This window comes from Neopelma chrysocephalum, unplaced genomic scaffold, assembly GCF_003984885.1.
Source record: "Neopelma chrysocephalum unplaced genomic scaffold, ASM398488v2 Primary Assembly neopelma1_45, whole genome shotgun sequence".
Classification (NCBI taxonomy): domain Eukaryota; kingdom Metazoa; phylum Chordata; class Aves; order Passeriformes; family Pipridae; genus Neopelma; species Neopelma chrysocephalum.
In genome coordinates, this window is record NW_020897704.1 from 4,307,790 (window position 1) to 4,325,663 (window position 17,874).

The following is a 17,874-nucleotide window of genomic DNA, read 5'->3' on the forward strand; positions in this document are numbered from 1 at the left end:
ATGTCCTGGCTAACGAGGGGGGGGAAATCGAAGGAGAGGGAGGAGCCGGAGAGCTCCCCGAGCCAGGAGGAACGGGGGCTGCTGGTTCAAGCCATGCTGGAGCACGGCGGGGACCCGTGGGACTGTAAGGTGGTCGGGCAGGACCCCACGCTAGAAGCGGCGGAGCGGCACTGGCTGAACTACGTGTCCCTGTACCATCCCAAAGGGGAGAAGAAATGCTCGGCGCTGCAGTGGCTGCTCTTCAACCTGGCGCGGGCCTTGCAGGCGGCGGTGGAAGAGAAGGAGCAGAGCATCCAGAGCCTGCAGGACAGTCTGCAGCTGGCCCGCGACGAGGTGCTGGCGCTGCGGTGCGACAGCTCCCGGCTGAGCGAGCAGGACGAGCAGCTGCGGGAGGAGCTGCGGGCCGAGGCGACCGAGAACGCCCGGCTGAGACGGAAGGTGCAGTGCCTGGGCACCCTGCTGTCCTTGGGGAAGGGTCTGGGTCGGAGGAAGGTGGCGGCTCTCAGTAAGAGAGACTGGGACCCAGAGGTGTGGGGTGGGGGCGGCTGGAGTTTGGAGATGCGGGAGGAGTCGTCCGTGCAAGGCGTGTGTGCTGGGGCTGCGAGGAAAGTGAAGCCGGTGGAGGGAGATAGAGGCCAGGGAGAGGGGGATATGTCCAGAAAAGAGGAGATTTGGAGGAAACAGAAGGAGGGGTGGCCCGTGTGGGTGAACCGAGTATGGACCTTGGAGCAGTGCACTCCCTTCACGCACGAGGCGGCGAAGCGGGTGGTGACAGCCATCGGGCTGCCCTGGCCCAAGGTAGGGGCCATTATCAGAGCCCTGCCGGCTAATGAGATATTGGGAGGGGAGATTTTAAGGCTGGTGATCAGAAATCTGGGAGAGTATGAGCCTCTCAAAGACAACATGGAGGGGGCACCCTGGAGAGATGTCCAGGAGGTGTCAGCCTACGTCTGTGGGAATGTCTTACTCCGAGCATTAAAGCAAAGGGAGAAACCGGTGACCCTTGACTTCGATATCTTTGAGGTGCACGTGGAGCAGGGGGATGTGGGGGTGCTGGCCTGCCGTGTTCCTGAGCTGCACAAGGGGTTTTTCATCAGCATGGGGTCTACTTTAATTGGCCGCCCCCTGGGTGAGTGCATGGCTACCTTGGAGAACATGGGTACCCTGATGGGACCCGAGGGGAAAGGGATGGCAAACAAGGAGAGGATTGGGGCAAAGGGGAGGAAATACATTCCTAGACGGACAATTTGGAGATATTTAATAAGCCAGGGGGTGAATGAAGGAGAGCTAGATAGTCAGCCCACAGGAGTTTTACTTGCCAAAATGAAGAAAATCCTTCAGGAAAAGGGGATGAAGCAGGAGGAGATTTGGGAAAAACTGAAACAGATGAATGTATCAGGTCCTCCCCCTGTCCCAAAGAAAAAGCTATACCCACCCACAGGGGACCCTAAAGATTAGGAGTCCCAGCCCCTGGTGTCATTGGAATTAACTTCCTGACCTGATGTGCAGGGGGAAGGGGCTGCGTGGAGGTGTGAAGTCTGTTGAAAGGGGGCTGGGGGAGTTGCTTTCTTAATTGCTATGTGATAAGAGACAGCATTATTAGATTATCAGGGTCCTCTGCTCCTGGCTAAATCAGTCGGGATATTGGGAGTAGGAAGGGGTAAAAGAAAGGGAAAAGAAGTAGAAGGTTAATTGTGGGCAGGGTAGGATAAACTGAATGGGTGAATTATTCTGGTAAAAGCAGGTGCAAGCATTTTAGGAATGAATCTCCTGGTTTAGTTCAAGGTAGATTTATCCAAGGGAAAATTGTTCTGCTACTGCCTCAGAAAGAGAAATGATCGCAGGAGTTCTGAAGGCAGTGAAGTGCTGATCTAAAAGTAAAAGAGTAATAAGTGTAGTAAATGAAGAGTGTGATGTGGTTCCAGCCAAAGACCTGCCTCTTCCCACCCCAGTACCCATATGGCACAGAAATCCCTATTTTCACAATTTCTGTGGAAGTCCAGGGATGTGGAGTACTCGGGTGTTGGAAACCACTTGCAGCCCTGAGTTTGGACTAGATGGTCTTTAAAGGTCACTTTCAACCCAAACCATTCTGTGAATTGTAAGGCTGCATTGGGTAATGGCTTTGGCTTCTGGGAGTGGGCACCACTTGAACAGTTGCAAACTGATTACATGGACCCCTTCAAGAGGCTGAAGGAGGGTTTGTGTCAGTTCACATTTGTTGCCATTGACAGAACAGCAAGCTGGACAGAGGCAATGGCAGTGTGTGACTACTGCCTACATTATACATTGGTGTCTGTGTGAAGCATTGAATGGATGTGGTCCTCCAATCTTAACGGGTTCAGATAAAGGAAACCACTTGACAGATGCACCAGACCAGAAGTTCCTGGGGGGCGTAGGGGTGCATCAGTAAACTCACATCTCCTACCATCCACAGTCCTGGAGGGTGCTGGAGAGAGCTAATAGGTTCAACATACAGCTGAGAAGCAGCACGCCAATATAAAGCAATATGAAAATCCACCCCCACTGGGAAATGTGATCCTGTTCATACCACAGGTACAAGGGGGAAGGCCCAGAGAAAACTTAGAGTCGATTGTGTTTTATGGGTTGGGAAACACAGAAATAATTGGAAACAAAGAAGGGAGGGTTTTGTGGATAGATGAGACTCACTGCCAGGAAATCAAAGAGAATGTTTCTGTCTAAGGTGAAATAAGATTGGTCTTCAGGAAATCGCTGTGGAATCAATCACAGGTGTGAACCATGGAGTGCCTCACTGAGAACAGTTGTCTTCAAGATGCTTATGTTGTTTTAAAACAGCATCAGGAATGTTGTTAAAGCACTGCAGATGCTGTTCATTGTGTTCTGCTGGCTTCTAGGTGTAAGAGCAATGGTTTGGATGGGAGCATCACCACTGCTGTTAATAATTTTATGTCCTTTGGGAAATATGTCAAAGGAATTTTAATGAGATCTGGAGATAATGGGGATGACCTCAGATGTTTGGTTTTCCAGTAATAAGCATTTTTTAGTTCTTCCAGAATTATCTGACTCCGCAGGTAAGACGGCATGGACTGGACAAAAAGACTGAACTGATAGATTGGATCCTAGTGTGGGTCAGCCACAGAAGTTGCACATGATACCAGTGGTACCTTTGGAACCAGTGTGATGATGGGGGATGCAGTTGTATCACCTGATATGCTCTTAATTGTTCAGGTGGTGCAGTTTTAGTTTTGGCCACTGAGCATGTCTAGAACTAAAATCACACCATCCACAAGTATCCACAAACCCTATAGTATCCATATTAATCCTCTAAGATGGGGAAAGAGATGAAGAATTGATATGTGAGGCATGTAACTATTCTAGAATACTCTGAAATGTGACATGAGTTGTGCATCTCTTATGATTGCAAAGTCTGCATCCTTGGAGATACTTAAAAGTATCTGCAGACAGTCCTGGGCAACCAGCTCTAGGTGACCCTGCTTGAGCAGTGGGTTGGATCAGATAATCTCAGGAGGTCCCTTCCAACCTCAACTGTTCTGTGATTGTCTATGGAAATTGGCAGTAATTTTGAATCATAGACAAGGTAAATGGGTAACAAACTTGCTGTTTAATGCAATAGCAGTGATAACTACCAAATATGGCATGTGGTGTAAAAGCAACTGCCAAGTTAAAAAAACCCAATCAAACGAAACAACAAACTGTAAGGGATTAAATTAAATAATATATCTGTTGTACTCAAACTCAATTTTTAGTTATTAAAACAGCTTTTTCAGATGGATCATCTCTGTTCTTATGGATAGTACAACAAAAAGATCCCATATTACAAGGGAAGTGTCATCAACTGCTGATGCAAATGGACAACTGAATGAACCATCTGTGCTCATTCTGTACAGTCAATTGTGGACTGCTTGAGGATGTTGCTGCTCATCAGTGGAGCATGTTAGCCTGGCATGGTGTTTGGTAACAGTGCAGGCTGTATTTGTGTTGCCTTACCTGTAATGGAAGAATGGGAGGCTCACATGGACCTATGGCTCCACCAGGAGAAGACCAAAGATGTGATATTACATCCATTGCTGGTGTACATTCATTTGCCTGTTCTCAAAAGCAGGATTTCGTTACAGACTGAGGGACTAATGATGTCTGTCTGGGAGCTGAGAGGCCTTGCTGGGAAGAGGTCAACGTGACAACACATGGAAAAGAGCCAAGAAACCAGAGAACAAGAAGTTGCAAGCCTGAGACCACCTTGGCGGCGAGTAGGGAACTGTCAGAACTGGGGACTGAAATTGTGAACTGTACATTGCTGGCATGACATATCTGTGGGTTGGTTTCCAAAAGTACTTCTACGCAACACTTAATGCACTTAATCCTGTACTTCTTATCAGTTATGATAGAGGTCACTTGTTCTTTATTTTTATATACTTTGTTTCAAAAGGTGTGGGTAGGTGCCCAGCTGAACATCTTGCCTGTGTTGCTAACAGCTGTGGTTGCTTCCAGCCAGAAGGGATTGAGCTTTCTGAGAACCCAGAGTGGTCTGAATGTCCTTGGAGGAGGGCAGGCAGACCAAGGGGTGGCTTGTGAGCAAGAGATCCTGCTGGAGCACACAGCCCCACAGAGCTGAGGCCCCAGCAGTGCTGGCAGAAGGGAGACAAACAAGTGCCTCTGCTGCTGTTCTCCAGTATGTAAACTGCCAGATAAGATCCTGCTAGTGCTTGGTCAGCTTGCATAGGGATCAAGGCTAATTTGGGTAGTCTAGTAACAGCAGGAGATAAAATAAACCCAAGGGGACAACCAGGAGTCTTGGGAAACCAGGCTGCCTGCATTGGGTATCTCTGCCAGTAACACCATATAAGGCTGGAACTGCCTGGGTAAAGGCATCAGAAATACCACAGTTAGGTATGGCTGTAGCAAAACCAGGACCAATGGGGAGGAACTGGGGGCAGTTTGTTTATTTGGGAAGGATTTGAGTGGAGGAGAGGAGGTGGCAAAGGTGGGCCCTGATGCTGAAGAAGAAAGGATGAGGTGTGAAGTCCAGTGAAGAAGACCAGAGGGCTCCAGCTGATGGTAGAAGTGTGGACACCTATGGCCCATAACAACAATGTCCTGCAGATTCTAGGCCTGGGAGGCTGGAAGGTATCACCTGGGATAACCCACTGGACTCACTCCATTAGGTCTGTGGCCATATGTTGTGGCATGGAGGAATGAACCTGCACCTTGGGACTTAAAAAGCCTGCTATTGACTGTTGGCTGTGTGTGAGAATCATTAGATCTGAGATTGAGAGTTTGTAATTTCATATCTGTGCCTTACAGTTTTCATAAATATGTAACTTTATCAGTGTGTGATACTTAGGTTATTTTTCTGTTTGGCTGTTTTCCTTCTAGTGTGTTCACCAGTCAATAAACAGTGTGCCTCAGTTATGTCTTGGGTAACTGATCCGAAGAGGAGAGCCACACCTCAGCACAGTCACAGAGCTGTGGTCCATGGAGTCCAGCTGCCATGGGAGTGCTGCTTGCCACGAGCCTTCCTCTTAACAGGCCTGAGCATCCCAGAGAGCACTTAATCCTGTGCTAACAGGCTCAGAACCAGGTCTGACCATCACTTGCCCAGGAACACCATTATTGGCCTGCCTGTGCACAGTCAGAGAGGCAGAAATCCATGTATGTAGTAGCCAGGCAGAAATTGCTGATAACCACAATAAACCATCAAGGCTGCTACAGGTTCCCCAAGTCCTCCCACTTTGCCCAACATTAAAGAGCAGCACCAACAGCCTGCCAGGGTGGTCACAGTAGATGTGGGTTTGGGTAAGATGCCCACAGTCTCCAGTTGCCTTGGAAGAGCAGCAGTCACTCAGTGCAACAAACAAAAATATGTTAAAATTTTTAGAAGAGTGAGAGTAATGGTCTGCTGAGGTGTTGGGTCTTACATGATGGGCAGATTAAGTCTGTCCTTGAAATGGGGTAAAATAAACAATTCACAACAATTTAAATAATTTTAAATCCATGATTCTTACAAGAGTAAAATGATGGTGTAATTAGCAGTGTAATTATTTCTTTTCCATGAAGTACCCTAGAATCAATATAATTATGGGAAATACTTTTTTTTTTTAAGGGAAGGTTAAAATGGTATTGCTGATTCATAAAGAACCTGCCTCTCAAGCATCAATACAATCACAAGAAGAAAAAAGATAAATGAATGCATACCACAAGTCATACTTACTCAGGATGTTCCTGTTTTGTGTCATTTCAGTTAATAGCAGGTACCACACTGGTGAGTCAAGACAACCTCTCCAAGTGTGCACACTTACCTTCTTCTCTAGAATAGCCTCAGAGTCCATTAGCTGCCTCTACTTAAAACTGGACATACTGGGTAAACCATATGCAGTCAGTAGATGGCACCAAATTATTACTATTATCTGTGCTTTCCAACTAAATGCAACAGTGTGTCTCAGCTCTAAAGAACTCAGGCTGTAATCATGAGGTGAGAGACAACAGGAGGATGGCACAGGGAGGTGGAGAGAAGATGCTCAGTGGCAGGTGATGCACACCCAGAACCCTGCTGAACTCACACAAAGGTGAAGCCCTGAGCAGTCTTGCCAGCCTTGCCCACACACAACTCCAGGGATGGAACAAACACTCCTGCTGGCCCTGGAGAAGGCAGATGTGCAGTTTAGTCACTGCAGAGACACATCACATTAATAACCACCACACTGTAATCAAGTACCACTCTTCATTACTTTGTTCAGTTTGTGAATCATCTCTGTAGCTTAAAGAAGGGACATCTTACCACTGAAAGAATGTCACTTAGCTGGGAGGAGACACAACCTATTGAAGCTGCAAGAAGTATATAACAGGTTTTTGATTTTTTTTTTAAGTCTGATCCTTCCCACTTTCCCTCTTGCATCAGTATCAAGTATCTTGGATGAGTGTGAAAGTGGCTGCATCTTACCCCACCAAACTAACACCACTAAAGCTTCCCTGTGTAGTACTACACAAACTGACAAAGCATCCAGCAGAAGTGTTTCCTCACTTTACAGCACAGCCACCCCCAGCAGGGAGCTACCGAGGAGTCAGAGCCAGGCCAAGTGTCAGGACCCAAAGGACAAGGTCTTGTGATGGAGCAGTGCACAAATGCCCCCACCTCCCCCCTTTTCCCTACAGGGACTGAGAGTAAAGGTAGCCCCACCTTTGCTGCTGCCGCCTCCTCAGAGTATAGATAGAAAGCTTCCTTCTGCAGCAGGCAGAATGCAAGTGACAAGGGAAGGGATATTGAGACATCCCCCTGCCAGCTTCTTTGGACAGCTGCTTCTGCTAGTCCTGGTGTCTCCTCACATACAAACTGACACACAAGACCTGCTGCTGTGGGGACACACACACAGCTGGTGTATTTTTTCACCTGAACGGGCAGTAGACGCATTTCAGCTTCGTATCTTTGGAGCTACTTTTGTCCTGTGCTTGATGTCTTCCATGTGCATTTCCACAGCCAACTGCAAGGGCTCAGCACCACACTGAAGTCTGTCCATCAGTCAGACCCTTCTGCAAATATTTAAAAGTCCACATATCTTACAATAATGTCAGTCTCAAAACACTCAAGTCCAAAATTAAAGTTTATTTCAGTTGTAAAAAGAAACAGGGAAATATGTACATAAGTATCTTAAGAGTTACACAAATGATAACGTGCCGTTTCTTTTCCATGTGTAGTTCCCGCTGCCTGGCACTTAGAGATAACTTGATATATTTCTCAGTGCCTTTTAGATGTTTGACAATACACACAAAAATACAGCTTCCAATGGGAATCCCAGAAATTGTAATCCACCTCAGGTCAATTTTTAAATTTTGTTCAGTATTTGGTATAGAAAAGACACCTCAAACATGACTTGGGCAAGCAGTGTGCCTGTAAGGCTGGTGAGTGATACTCTGAAAGCAGGCAGCTGCCTTCCACCTGCACGGAGGTGGCAAACTGAGGCTGCCGGACCCAGCACTGCTCGAGAGCAGAGGTGCTGTGCAGCCTGTTGTCCACCAGTCCCAGGGACAGCATTTGACTGCAGGATTTAAAGTTGTTCCTTCCACCTGAATGGCTTACCCAGTACTTCTTTGCAGACGCAGCTCCAAGTGCAACCAAAGGGAACTTTGCCTGATCAAGGAAAACGGGGCTCCCCTTTGCTTTACATACAAACAACCAAAGAAGTATGGACCACTGATTGACAAAGGGTACAATCGGGGGCTATTCAGATGGTATATTATCTATATGGAATACAGCTTATCATATACTTTCAGTATGAATACAGGGTCTTTGTATTAATACATTTTTTTTAAAAAATGGTCATATTGATTTACCTGGCTCAATTTGAAAGATTAAACTCTTTGCCGCTCATTCAACATCTTTTGCACTTAAAGGGTCTTTAATTCCCATGTGGAGAACAGCACTTTAAGCACGTGTGACTGTGCCTGATGTCAGGCCAATGTTGGAGCACTTTACTGGACTGGGACTAAGGCCAACATCTCCTTGCATGACTGAGCACTGGAGACATCAAAAGAAAAGCAATAACAACAAAATCAACTCACTGTGATTAATTCTGGACTCCGAATTTAAGTACTCACATTGAGCAGTCAAGTGTCCCTGCGTGTTCAGTAGGGCAGGGAAACTATCCTTTCTTCTCTTAACCCATTACATGTGGTAGGTAGGAAACTAGTTCCCCTACTTCAGCATTACACTCAGATGCCCCTCAGCAGGAGTTAAGCAGTTCAACTAATGTTCTTCAGAAAAATGTGTTAGTGAAATTATCCTGATTAGCTCTAGCTAATCAGTGTTTGCTCTCAGTAAAAATACTGGTTAATAAGTAAAACAAATGTCTTCAACAGAAATGGTGGTTAAAATATTTTATTTTTTTATATAATAGAACATACTGCTGTTTACTTTAAATCACTTTAGAGTAAAGGCACACATTGTTAAAAATACTTCAAATTTACATCACATGTACAAATGCATAAAACAGATGTACATGTCACCAAAAAATACAATATGGCTTCATAAGGTTGAGGCGGGGCTGGGACAATTCAACATATATTTAAATTTTACAGGATGCTGTCAACACTGAAAGGACTGACTAGAACAGAAGAGAATGGACCTAAAACACTGATTATGTTATATAAACGGTACAACACATTGAATATACAACATCAAGAATTTGTGTATGGATTCATAGAATTGTTAGTTCTGCAAATTCATCACTTTCCAGTGCCACTGAGTGAACAGTGCATACATATGATCTGCCAATTTGCAACAGTGGGAAGATAAATTGCAAATTCTCCATGCACAAACAGGTTCCTTGAAGAATCTGCTGATATGCTTTGTAAAGAAAAAAAACTGAAACAATAGACTAAAGGTACTGACTGGAAAGAATAACTGAATAACAAACAACTTAGATGCTAATCACTTCTGGCTAAAAAGCATAAAACATTACATCTGCAAGAATGCTCCATGACAATCATTTAGCATTAGTCCCACCCAAGTTTAAGGCTCCTATCTAAAATTTACCTTAGATTTGTTTTCCATCGTGTAAAAGTACCTGAGCACAGATATCAAAGATCTACAGAACTTTTAAAATATCTGCAGATACTTTAAAAATCTGTAGAGAACTTAAAGCAAAAACATCAATATATTGAATTCTACCAGCTAAATATTCTCAAAAAAACAACCAAAAGAACAACATTTTGGTAAGTCAGTAAAGCCAGGAGAAGAGTGAGCTTAAGCTTTTGCTTTCTTCTTTTAAAAATGTACATAAAATGTAATAGAATTATTCAAATAGGACTGCTTAATTATAAACAAGACATTAAATGTTTTTTAAAAACAGGAATCAAAATTCAGGCAGTCACTCTTCTATAAATTGTTTACAAATGCTGCTTTTCCTCTTGTGAAAAATGGCTGGTGTTTCTTAAGCACTGATAGATAGAAAATAAAAGGACCTGCCCCCACTGTATTCTGTATTATCATTTACATTTTGTGTCCAAGAAGCATGAATTGCTGTCATCCTCATTTGCAGAGGTTTATTTCCCGCACAACTGTAAGGCCCAGAAAAGCACCTAACATCATCTTAAGAGCTCTGCAGGATCGAGTTAGATTCAGTAAGTGTAAAGATAAACATGCACTTTAAAAATTTGCTGCACTGGAACTCATAAAATTTTCAAAGTGTCAAGGCAGAAAAGCATCAGGTTGCATGGACAGACCAGCTCCCAGCAAAGTCAATGCCATCACAGAGAGGAGCATCAGACCCTTAACTTAATTTTAAAAGCTCAAAAAAGACAACACTGCACAGAAGATACAGGTACATACTTTCAGCAAACAGAAGACTGTACAGGACCATTTCCAACACAAGGCTTTGGAAACACATTCCACTAAAAGTGGTTTGTTGATTTTATTGAGCCAACTGAAAACAACAAAGAAACACAAAACACATCACCTTTTCCTCCTCCTGCCTCACACACTGGTTCCCATCTTTCATTCCCAAAATAAATTAATACAGATAAAAACCTCACTTTAAGCAACTGTATATGAGCCTGAAAAGCAAATGGGACTCCCATTCAAATACATCAGGTTAAAACTTTGATATGACAATATTATCTGTATTGTTGAACTGGGACTAGCTGATTGCAGAGGGCACTTTACAATCACTGACAATCCTGTATAAAAGGAGGGTACAAAAAAATTCCTATAAAATATTAAATTAGAATTTAAAAATAAAGAAAGAAAGAAAGAAATAGATTGATGATGGATGACTGTTCTGGATAATTAAGAAAGAAAATAACAGCAGTCTGTAGTACCCATAATTCTATGTATAAATAGCAGGTAATACAAATCAAATGCTACAGCTAGTTTGAAAGACTAAATTGAACATGGCTTTCCTATTAAATAGATTAAAATATTCATCCACCGAGAAATTACATTGATAAATAAAATATTTTCATGTATCAAAAATGAGGGGCAGGTACTATTAATTCCAGACTTCTTACCCAAATATGAAAGGTCTGAGAAACAAAAGTAAATTGTACAGTAGTTCTAGCCTCTTAAATTTACAATACTGAATCCAGCAGGATATGGCTAAATAATACAGTTTAAATAAGCTAATCTAAAGGAACAGAGTGTCCTGTAAACATCTGACACAAACCACATTGCATTCTGATGGGGTGGCTATTCCTTCTCTATGCAGAAGAAAGACAATTCAACTGGTGATGGTAACAAGGGATGCAATCTAAAGGCAACGTTCCTGTTCTTCAGTAAGGCTTGTAAAAAATTTGAGCAGTGTACGTATGACAGCCTGTACAACTCTGAAATTCCTGGAAAGCTCTTGAATTAAAAAAAAGAAGCCTAAATGTTTTACGTATAAAACACACATTGAGAAGATGTCCTTTTAAATTATGTGTAAAAGTGTCTGGCACCAGAAACAACCACTTGGTATTATTATACCTAAGAAAAAAAAAAGCAAAGAATCATTCAAGACAAGTGTCCCTGAACTTCGGCAGAGATGCAGCCGATTAGGTTACTTGGTGTTGTTCTGTTCCTCTGGAAAAGAAGTCATGAACACACACTCTTTAAGCTGCCTGTACTACATCATCAGTAATATATATATTACATATACAGTATGCATATATAATATATATATCTGCATACACATTTCTTTTAGCTCAATCTGGAATCATCTGGTTTCATGCAACACACTTACCAGGAATCAAAACTATTAATTAGGTCATAGCTGGTGTGACTTTAGTATCAAATCTTTTACTATATAGTGATTGACATTGCTCAGCATCAATCAGCTCTGACTGGAATCCTCATCTTCTTTCAGCCCAGTTCACGGGTTGCCTCTATCACCCTTTTTTCAGCCCCCTTCTTCACACAGTTCCTCGACTGGATGTTCAATGCTGAGGCACCTCTGTCAGCCTCTGAAGATAGCTCTGTGCTGCTGGCATTGAGAGAACAAACTGAACTGTCCTGTGACCTATTCGGTAGCAGCCATATCCCAGCAGTCCAAAAACTGTTGCTTTTAAGACAAATTTGAAAATCTTACTTGAAGTTGATGGAGGAGGCACACTGAAACAAAAGATAAAAAACAATATCTGCATGGCTGGTAAGAGCAGGCATTTTCCAATCAAAAAAAGGATCTTTTCTCTCCCTTTCCCCCTTATAGTGCAGGAAATTTTCAGGTAACAGATGCATCATGAATTAACAATGTATTCTTTCATGTTCAAGGGCTACCTACAAATTAAATAACAACAATAATAAAGCCTTTTCTACTTATGTACGATGCCACTCTTAATGGCTAGTCTCTCTAAATTATATTTTAGACACCTAAATACACCATCTAGGCGGGTCACTGTTTTTTCTGATTTTCACAGACTCTGAAGAGATGGGTGAGTTGGTTACATAAACACAGTAAACAGATGTGATAAGGTAAAGTGTCAATATTTGAAAGGCTCCATTATCCTAAAGCACCACAGACCAATACTACCAGGTAGTAGTATTATAATCCCTTCTGTATTTCTGAAGTCCTGACCTTTGCGGCTTTATAGGATACGCAGTCTGAACATTTTTGTTCTTCAATTCTGTCTTTTAAAAAGCATGTACATCTATTTTAATAGGTATCTGGAGCAAGATACATGGCTTAAATCAGCCCATATTTAGGTATACACATTAAAACAAGTAATTGCTTACATATACAGTTAAGAATAGGCTACAAGCAACTGTGACACTAAGCTTGCCAGAGCCAGCAGTGTGCTGACAACAAAAACTTTAAATCCAATAGTTTATATTTACCTAAAGTAGACTGGAAGCCTGGTTTTGTTTTCACCATCTTCTACAGCCCCAATTTAAATTCTCATTTTAAAAGACTTCAATGAGGACCAATTAATTTTCTTTCTAGATAAGGACATTCACATCTCTACTTCCCTCCATATTCAACTATTTACTTTTTTCCTTTGATATTTTTCATTGCTGTAAGCACAGTCTGCAAGCACTGCACAGCAAGTCAATGAGCTGACAGGGTAGGGATGTTTCTTCAAGCCATGACGACCAACCAAAAAACCTCCAAAGAAACTAATTACTACTGGTTTTTAGCAAGAGAGGCAGTTACATCAACATGTAGGAAAGGACGACTGTTACCTCATTATTTCCTGGATCTTTAAGTCAGAATTCCAGTTCTTCTCAATTCCAGGTACATGACCCATGCCAACAACACCAACTACAACAGCTGGGATATACCTTCTAGGCTCATCTGAGAAAGAGAGGTGGAGAAAAGGGAACACACTCATAAAATAATTAATTTCAAGCCAGAAATAAATAGCAATGTGTGAGAATACAAAATTCATTTTTCCAGGACATGGGGACTCTTATGACCAGGTATTGAAACCCTGTTACGTACTCATCTCACCTACTGCCTCTTTCACTGGAAGTCTGAAAAAATCAGCACAGTTTTTAGATTTTCAAGAATCACTTGTTTTGTAAACAGACATGGTTGGTTCTCATACTCCAGCCTCAGAGTGAAAGGCTCAGCAGATGCAAGGTAAATTAATTTCTTCCTTTCTCTGAGTAGGTCACGTTTCTTTACTGCTTATCAGGAACAGCCCTGGTCTTTGCTGTCTGCTGAACAGAGAGCTTTCGCCACCACTTTGGACAGTGGCAGCTGGCACATACCCAAACTGTGACAACACCTGGGCTAACAATCTGAGAACAATGCTCAAGTCTGTGAAGTTTACTGTTACAGACCTGGCCTCAGCAACTGCAAAACCCAGACCATTGACATGCAGCAGTTGACCAGTCATCCTTAGACCACTGCAACACATGCCAACTCTCACCCTCACCTCCCAGCTACCATCCAAATTTCACAACACCCAGTGGAGATCCAAATATTGTTCCTGCTCTACGTAGTATCAACGGAAGAGATTAACATCCCTTTTTTATTTTTTTAAGCACTGTATCTTATGTGACGTGTAGCATTCATGAATAGAACATCCCAGATTTCCTGAGAACTGAACTTTGGACCAGTACACAGAGAACACCTTGCTGGTTATGATATCTGTTTTAAAACAATTACTTTCTGAAGCTCGAGGTAGTTCTATCTGCTTTGCTGCTTGCTTCAGCATGTATGTCAAGTAAATATCTCGTTCTGAGACAATCGTTCGATGAAGATCAGGGAATTCTCCAATCATTTCTGCCATCATCTGCTCCAGTAAATCCTTCTGTTTGCATTTCTCCACATCATCTTTACTGAAAGAAAGGTAAGTTTTCTCAGTATCTGTTATGTTTTTAGAGGCCAACACAGATAAATCAATGAATAAAAACAATTGGGCATTATACACATTATTCACCTAAACACATGTTCTACAGTTCTCCTACCCCAGTTATCCTTTCCAAAAGGGAAACAATCTCCATAAACCTGTAAAACTGGATACCTAACAATGCCTCTACAGTGAGGCAAAGGGAAAGAAGAAGGGTCACTTGCCTTTAGCCAGTTCAACAGGATTTTTCCCCTTCCCACTTTAAAAGCTGACAACTCAGCAAGACCACTAGGGCTTCAAAGGCCACACTTATCATGGTGCCCACTTTCAGTCTATATTAAAAGCTTAGAAGAGCCAACACAGAGCACTCCTGAGGAAGCAGATCACTGAACACAGACAGGCTCTACTTAAGGAACAAAAAAAGCACACCATAAGGCACAGTCTGAGGGGATGGAAAGATACCTGCAGATTGCTAGTGTCAATCACAGGTCTTTAGCAGGGAAGTCAAAGTTTTAAGTCAATTCCCAGAATAGAATAGAAAATGGGCAGGAAATGAAAAATAAGAACTGCAGGAGTAAATGTAAGGAGCTTTTCTAATTTTCGTAGATGCTGTAAACTCTTCTGCTTGCACCCATAGCTGTGGTACAGCCATAGCTTGCAGCAACAGAATTATCTGGTTTTGCATATCTACTGAAGAATTATGTCAAACACACTTCCTTTAGTTTCCAAGATGAAAAGGACATTACAAATGTCAACACAGGAACTGAAAGCAGAAATGCACTGCTAGCTTCCAACAGATCACAGAAACATCATGTTGAATTATTACTCCATTTTCCATAGAATCTCATGTGGATGGCTGGGTGCACAGTATTCCTCCCTCCCTCCCCAATGATTTCCCAATTATAAATACCTTTCCTTTTCAACCTCTATCCACATGTTATGTTTAAAAATCAATTGTATGACAACAACTGAGATGTTACGGCCAAGTTTCAGTGGGAAGCTGGCATGTATATACCATAATTATCTTAATATTGCAGTTGAAAACCAAAATGTTCTTAGGATGGATGAAGAATGGGAGAAAACGCACAGGAATATACCCTCTGATGTCCCCCAAAAGCTTAGAAACAGTCTCATGCTGGTATTAGACCAGTAGTAGTAAGAAAGTGAAAGGTAGTAAGAAAACTTACTTTGTGCATGAACTGTAGTTAATGGCTTGAACAAGGGTCAAACTCATTTTACAGATTAATGTAACAGTAAGTATTTACAGGAAATTACAATTAAGTAAATGCTAAAACTGCAAAACAGGTTTGATTGACACAAATACAGTTTGAACCCTGGCCCAACTTTAAAAGCCTGTAAAAAAATGCCACATATCACTGCATGAGCTGTGCAGAGTTCCAATCACAGGGTATGAGAGGCACTGAGATTCAGGGATCAAGAATTTTAAGAAGTTTTTTTTAAGTACACTAGGAACTCTCCAGCACTAAATCTTTTGCTTCACCGGGAAGTAATGCATCAAACGACAATTAAAGAAAGAGCTGGAACAAGATCAGGAAGGAAGCTTTCTTTTCAAAAATACCTGTTATTGCAGGGTAGTTTGTATATTTATCCTTCTTGCTAACTTCACATTTTATTGTATCAGGCTGTGTACCCTTACACTAAAGTCAACTGAGGAACTGAACAATTCACCCTGACAAACATATGGGATGCTTATTCCTACCTGATTGGGTCAGACAAGAAGCAAAGGCCCCAACCAAGCTTGACTTTTTGCCAGAAAGAAAGTGCAGCAATTGCTCTCTTAAATGTAACAGGGATGGGTCGGTCACCAAGATGGAATTTACAGAAGGGTACTTTACTGGCCTGAAAGAGAAGATACAAATCACTAGTCAACATTTCATACTGCAGCACAGTACATCCTTATTAATAGAATGTTAATATTTTATTGTGTTAAACAAGATACCTTGAAAAAGAGCAAGTAGTGTCATACTTCGACATAAAAAAATATTTTGGCTTTGCAGTAAATAAAATTTACAAAATACTACTTCATAAAGGAATAAATCAGCTACACAATGTAGTAGGTATTACAGTTAAAACATTAAGTTGTAATGCCACACTCTTTGGGTTAATTTTACTGAAGCAGAAAGCTTCTGCTTACTACTACATAAGATGAGCAATGGGGCTTAATATCTGTCTAGGTCTGAATAAAGCTGAGGTGAAACAACTGCGATCATTTCACTTTTACCTAGGATTTGTCAGGATCATTAATTTTTCACTTTGTCATGTTAAAATATATTCAAGAAGGAGGTTACAAAACAAGAACTAATACCAGATACCACGAGATAACGTGAGGCGAGACTTGGCTGTAGCTCATACTGACAAATTTTAGTGTAGCACAGACTTTCTAGAAAATTATTTCCTATGCACAGTTGTTTAAAAATTTCAAGCAATCACTTTAGAATAGGACAGAGCTATTTTTTTTTTCTTTCCCACTTAAAATGTTTCATTCTGGTCTAGAATGCTCAAGAAAATACACCTTGAAAGTTTTCTTTTTATTAAGGATAAATACACTAAATTATTCCAGATTCTTTATCAGCAATGTTATCTCAGATTTCCTTATTAGTACAAAATTTCCCTAAAACCAGCAAGATGCGTTCTGCAAGGTGGATATGTACATGGAAAATAGCGTCCCAGTGCTCCCAGATAAAAAAAAAAAGACTAGTGTGATACACAGCTACTATTTAATTCCGTGTATCACAGATGGCAGTAGTACAAAAGGGAACGTTAGAAGACCAGATAAGAGTAACAGACCAGTCAGATATTTCACTTCCCTAATCTTTCCAGATGTGTTAGATCTCATTAATACTTTAGAGCTGGTTTTCACAGCTTGAAATCCTGACACCACCAACGGTGGGACCACGATCAATACTAAGAATTCAAAAACAATTACTTTAAAGAACTAAATTATTAATGAAAACAAGTTCCATCAGAAATATCATCGAGAAAAACCCTTATTGTTTGAAGCCTTTTTGGAGTTGCTTTCTTACCACTTATGGCTACAATCTTTTGTACCTTTGAGTACACTTCGAAGCCAAAAATGAGTTTTACTATTTCATTGGCTTCAGCACAGCTATGGCCAGAGTGCTCTTTTGAGTTAGTGACAAAATGATTTTATTTACTTTGACTGTGGGAGCAAAAGGCCAGTAAATCTGACCTCAGAAAAGCCATTTCAAGTTCGCACCTCTTTGAAAGCCTCCCTGAATTCTCCTCCTGGGGCCATTCCCAGCTGTTCTGTGATGTGAGCAGAAACCTTCAGAAGCAGCATTTGCATCAATCCAGACATGACTCCGTTCTGGCAGAAGAGGAAGAAAAACAAAAAAACCAAATCAATAAGCTATGTGGATTTCTAAGAATGCACTATTCACAGTAATGAAAAAAAATAATTATTTTAATGAAGAAGCAGCACTGAAGCTATCTTTGGAGCCAATTCACTTATCAATACAGTTCGTATTTCAGTTTTTACCAGTTTACCTCACTGTGCAGCCAAAGTATTCTCACCTTCAACAAAAATGTATGGCAGAGTTAAGAAAAGAAAGGAGGGCAGCCAGACTTATT

General features: G+C 41.7%; 1 protein-coding gene across 4 annotated transcripts in view; it reads right to left on the reverse strand.

The window, feature by feature from the left end:
* Nucleotides 1-8,856: 8,856 nt before the first annotated feature.
* TRABD (TraB domain containing) overlaps nucleotides 8,857-17,874 on the reverse strand; it is a 32,159-nt gene continuing 23,141 nt past the window's right edge. For all 4 annotated transcript variants that reach the window (XM_027679220.1, XM_027679221.1, XM_027679219.1 and 1 more), the window contains 5 exons: nucleotides 17,501-17,611; nucleotides 15,983-16,122; nucleotides 14,079-14,251; nucleotides 13,148-13,259; nucleotides 8,857-12,079 (listed from right to left, as the gene is read on the reverse strand). In XM_027679220.1, the coding sequence (XP_027535021.1) occupies nucleotides 11,905-12,079; nucleotides 13,148-13,259; nucleotides 14,079-14,251; nucleotides 15,983-16,122; nucleotides 17,501-17,611 (711 nt within the window). In that variant the 3' untranslated portion in view covers nucleotides 8,857-11,904. The remainder of the gene's footprint in view (nucleotides 12,080-13,147; nucleotides 13,260-14,078; nucleotides 14,252-15,982; nucleotides 16,123-17,500; nucleotides 17,612-17,874) is intronic.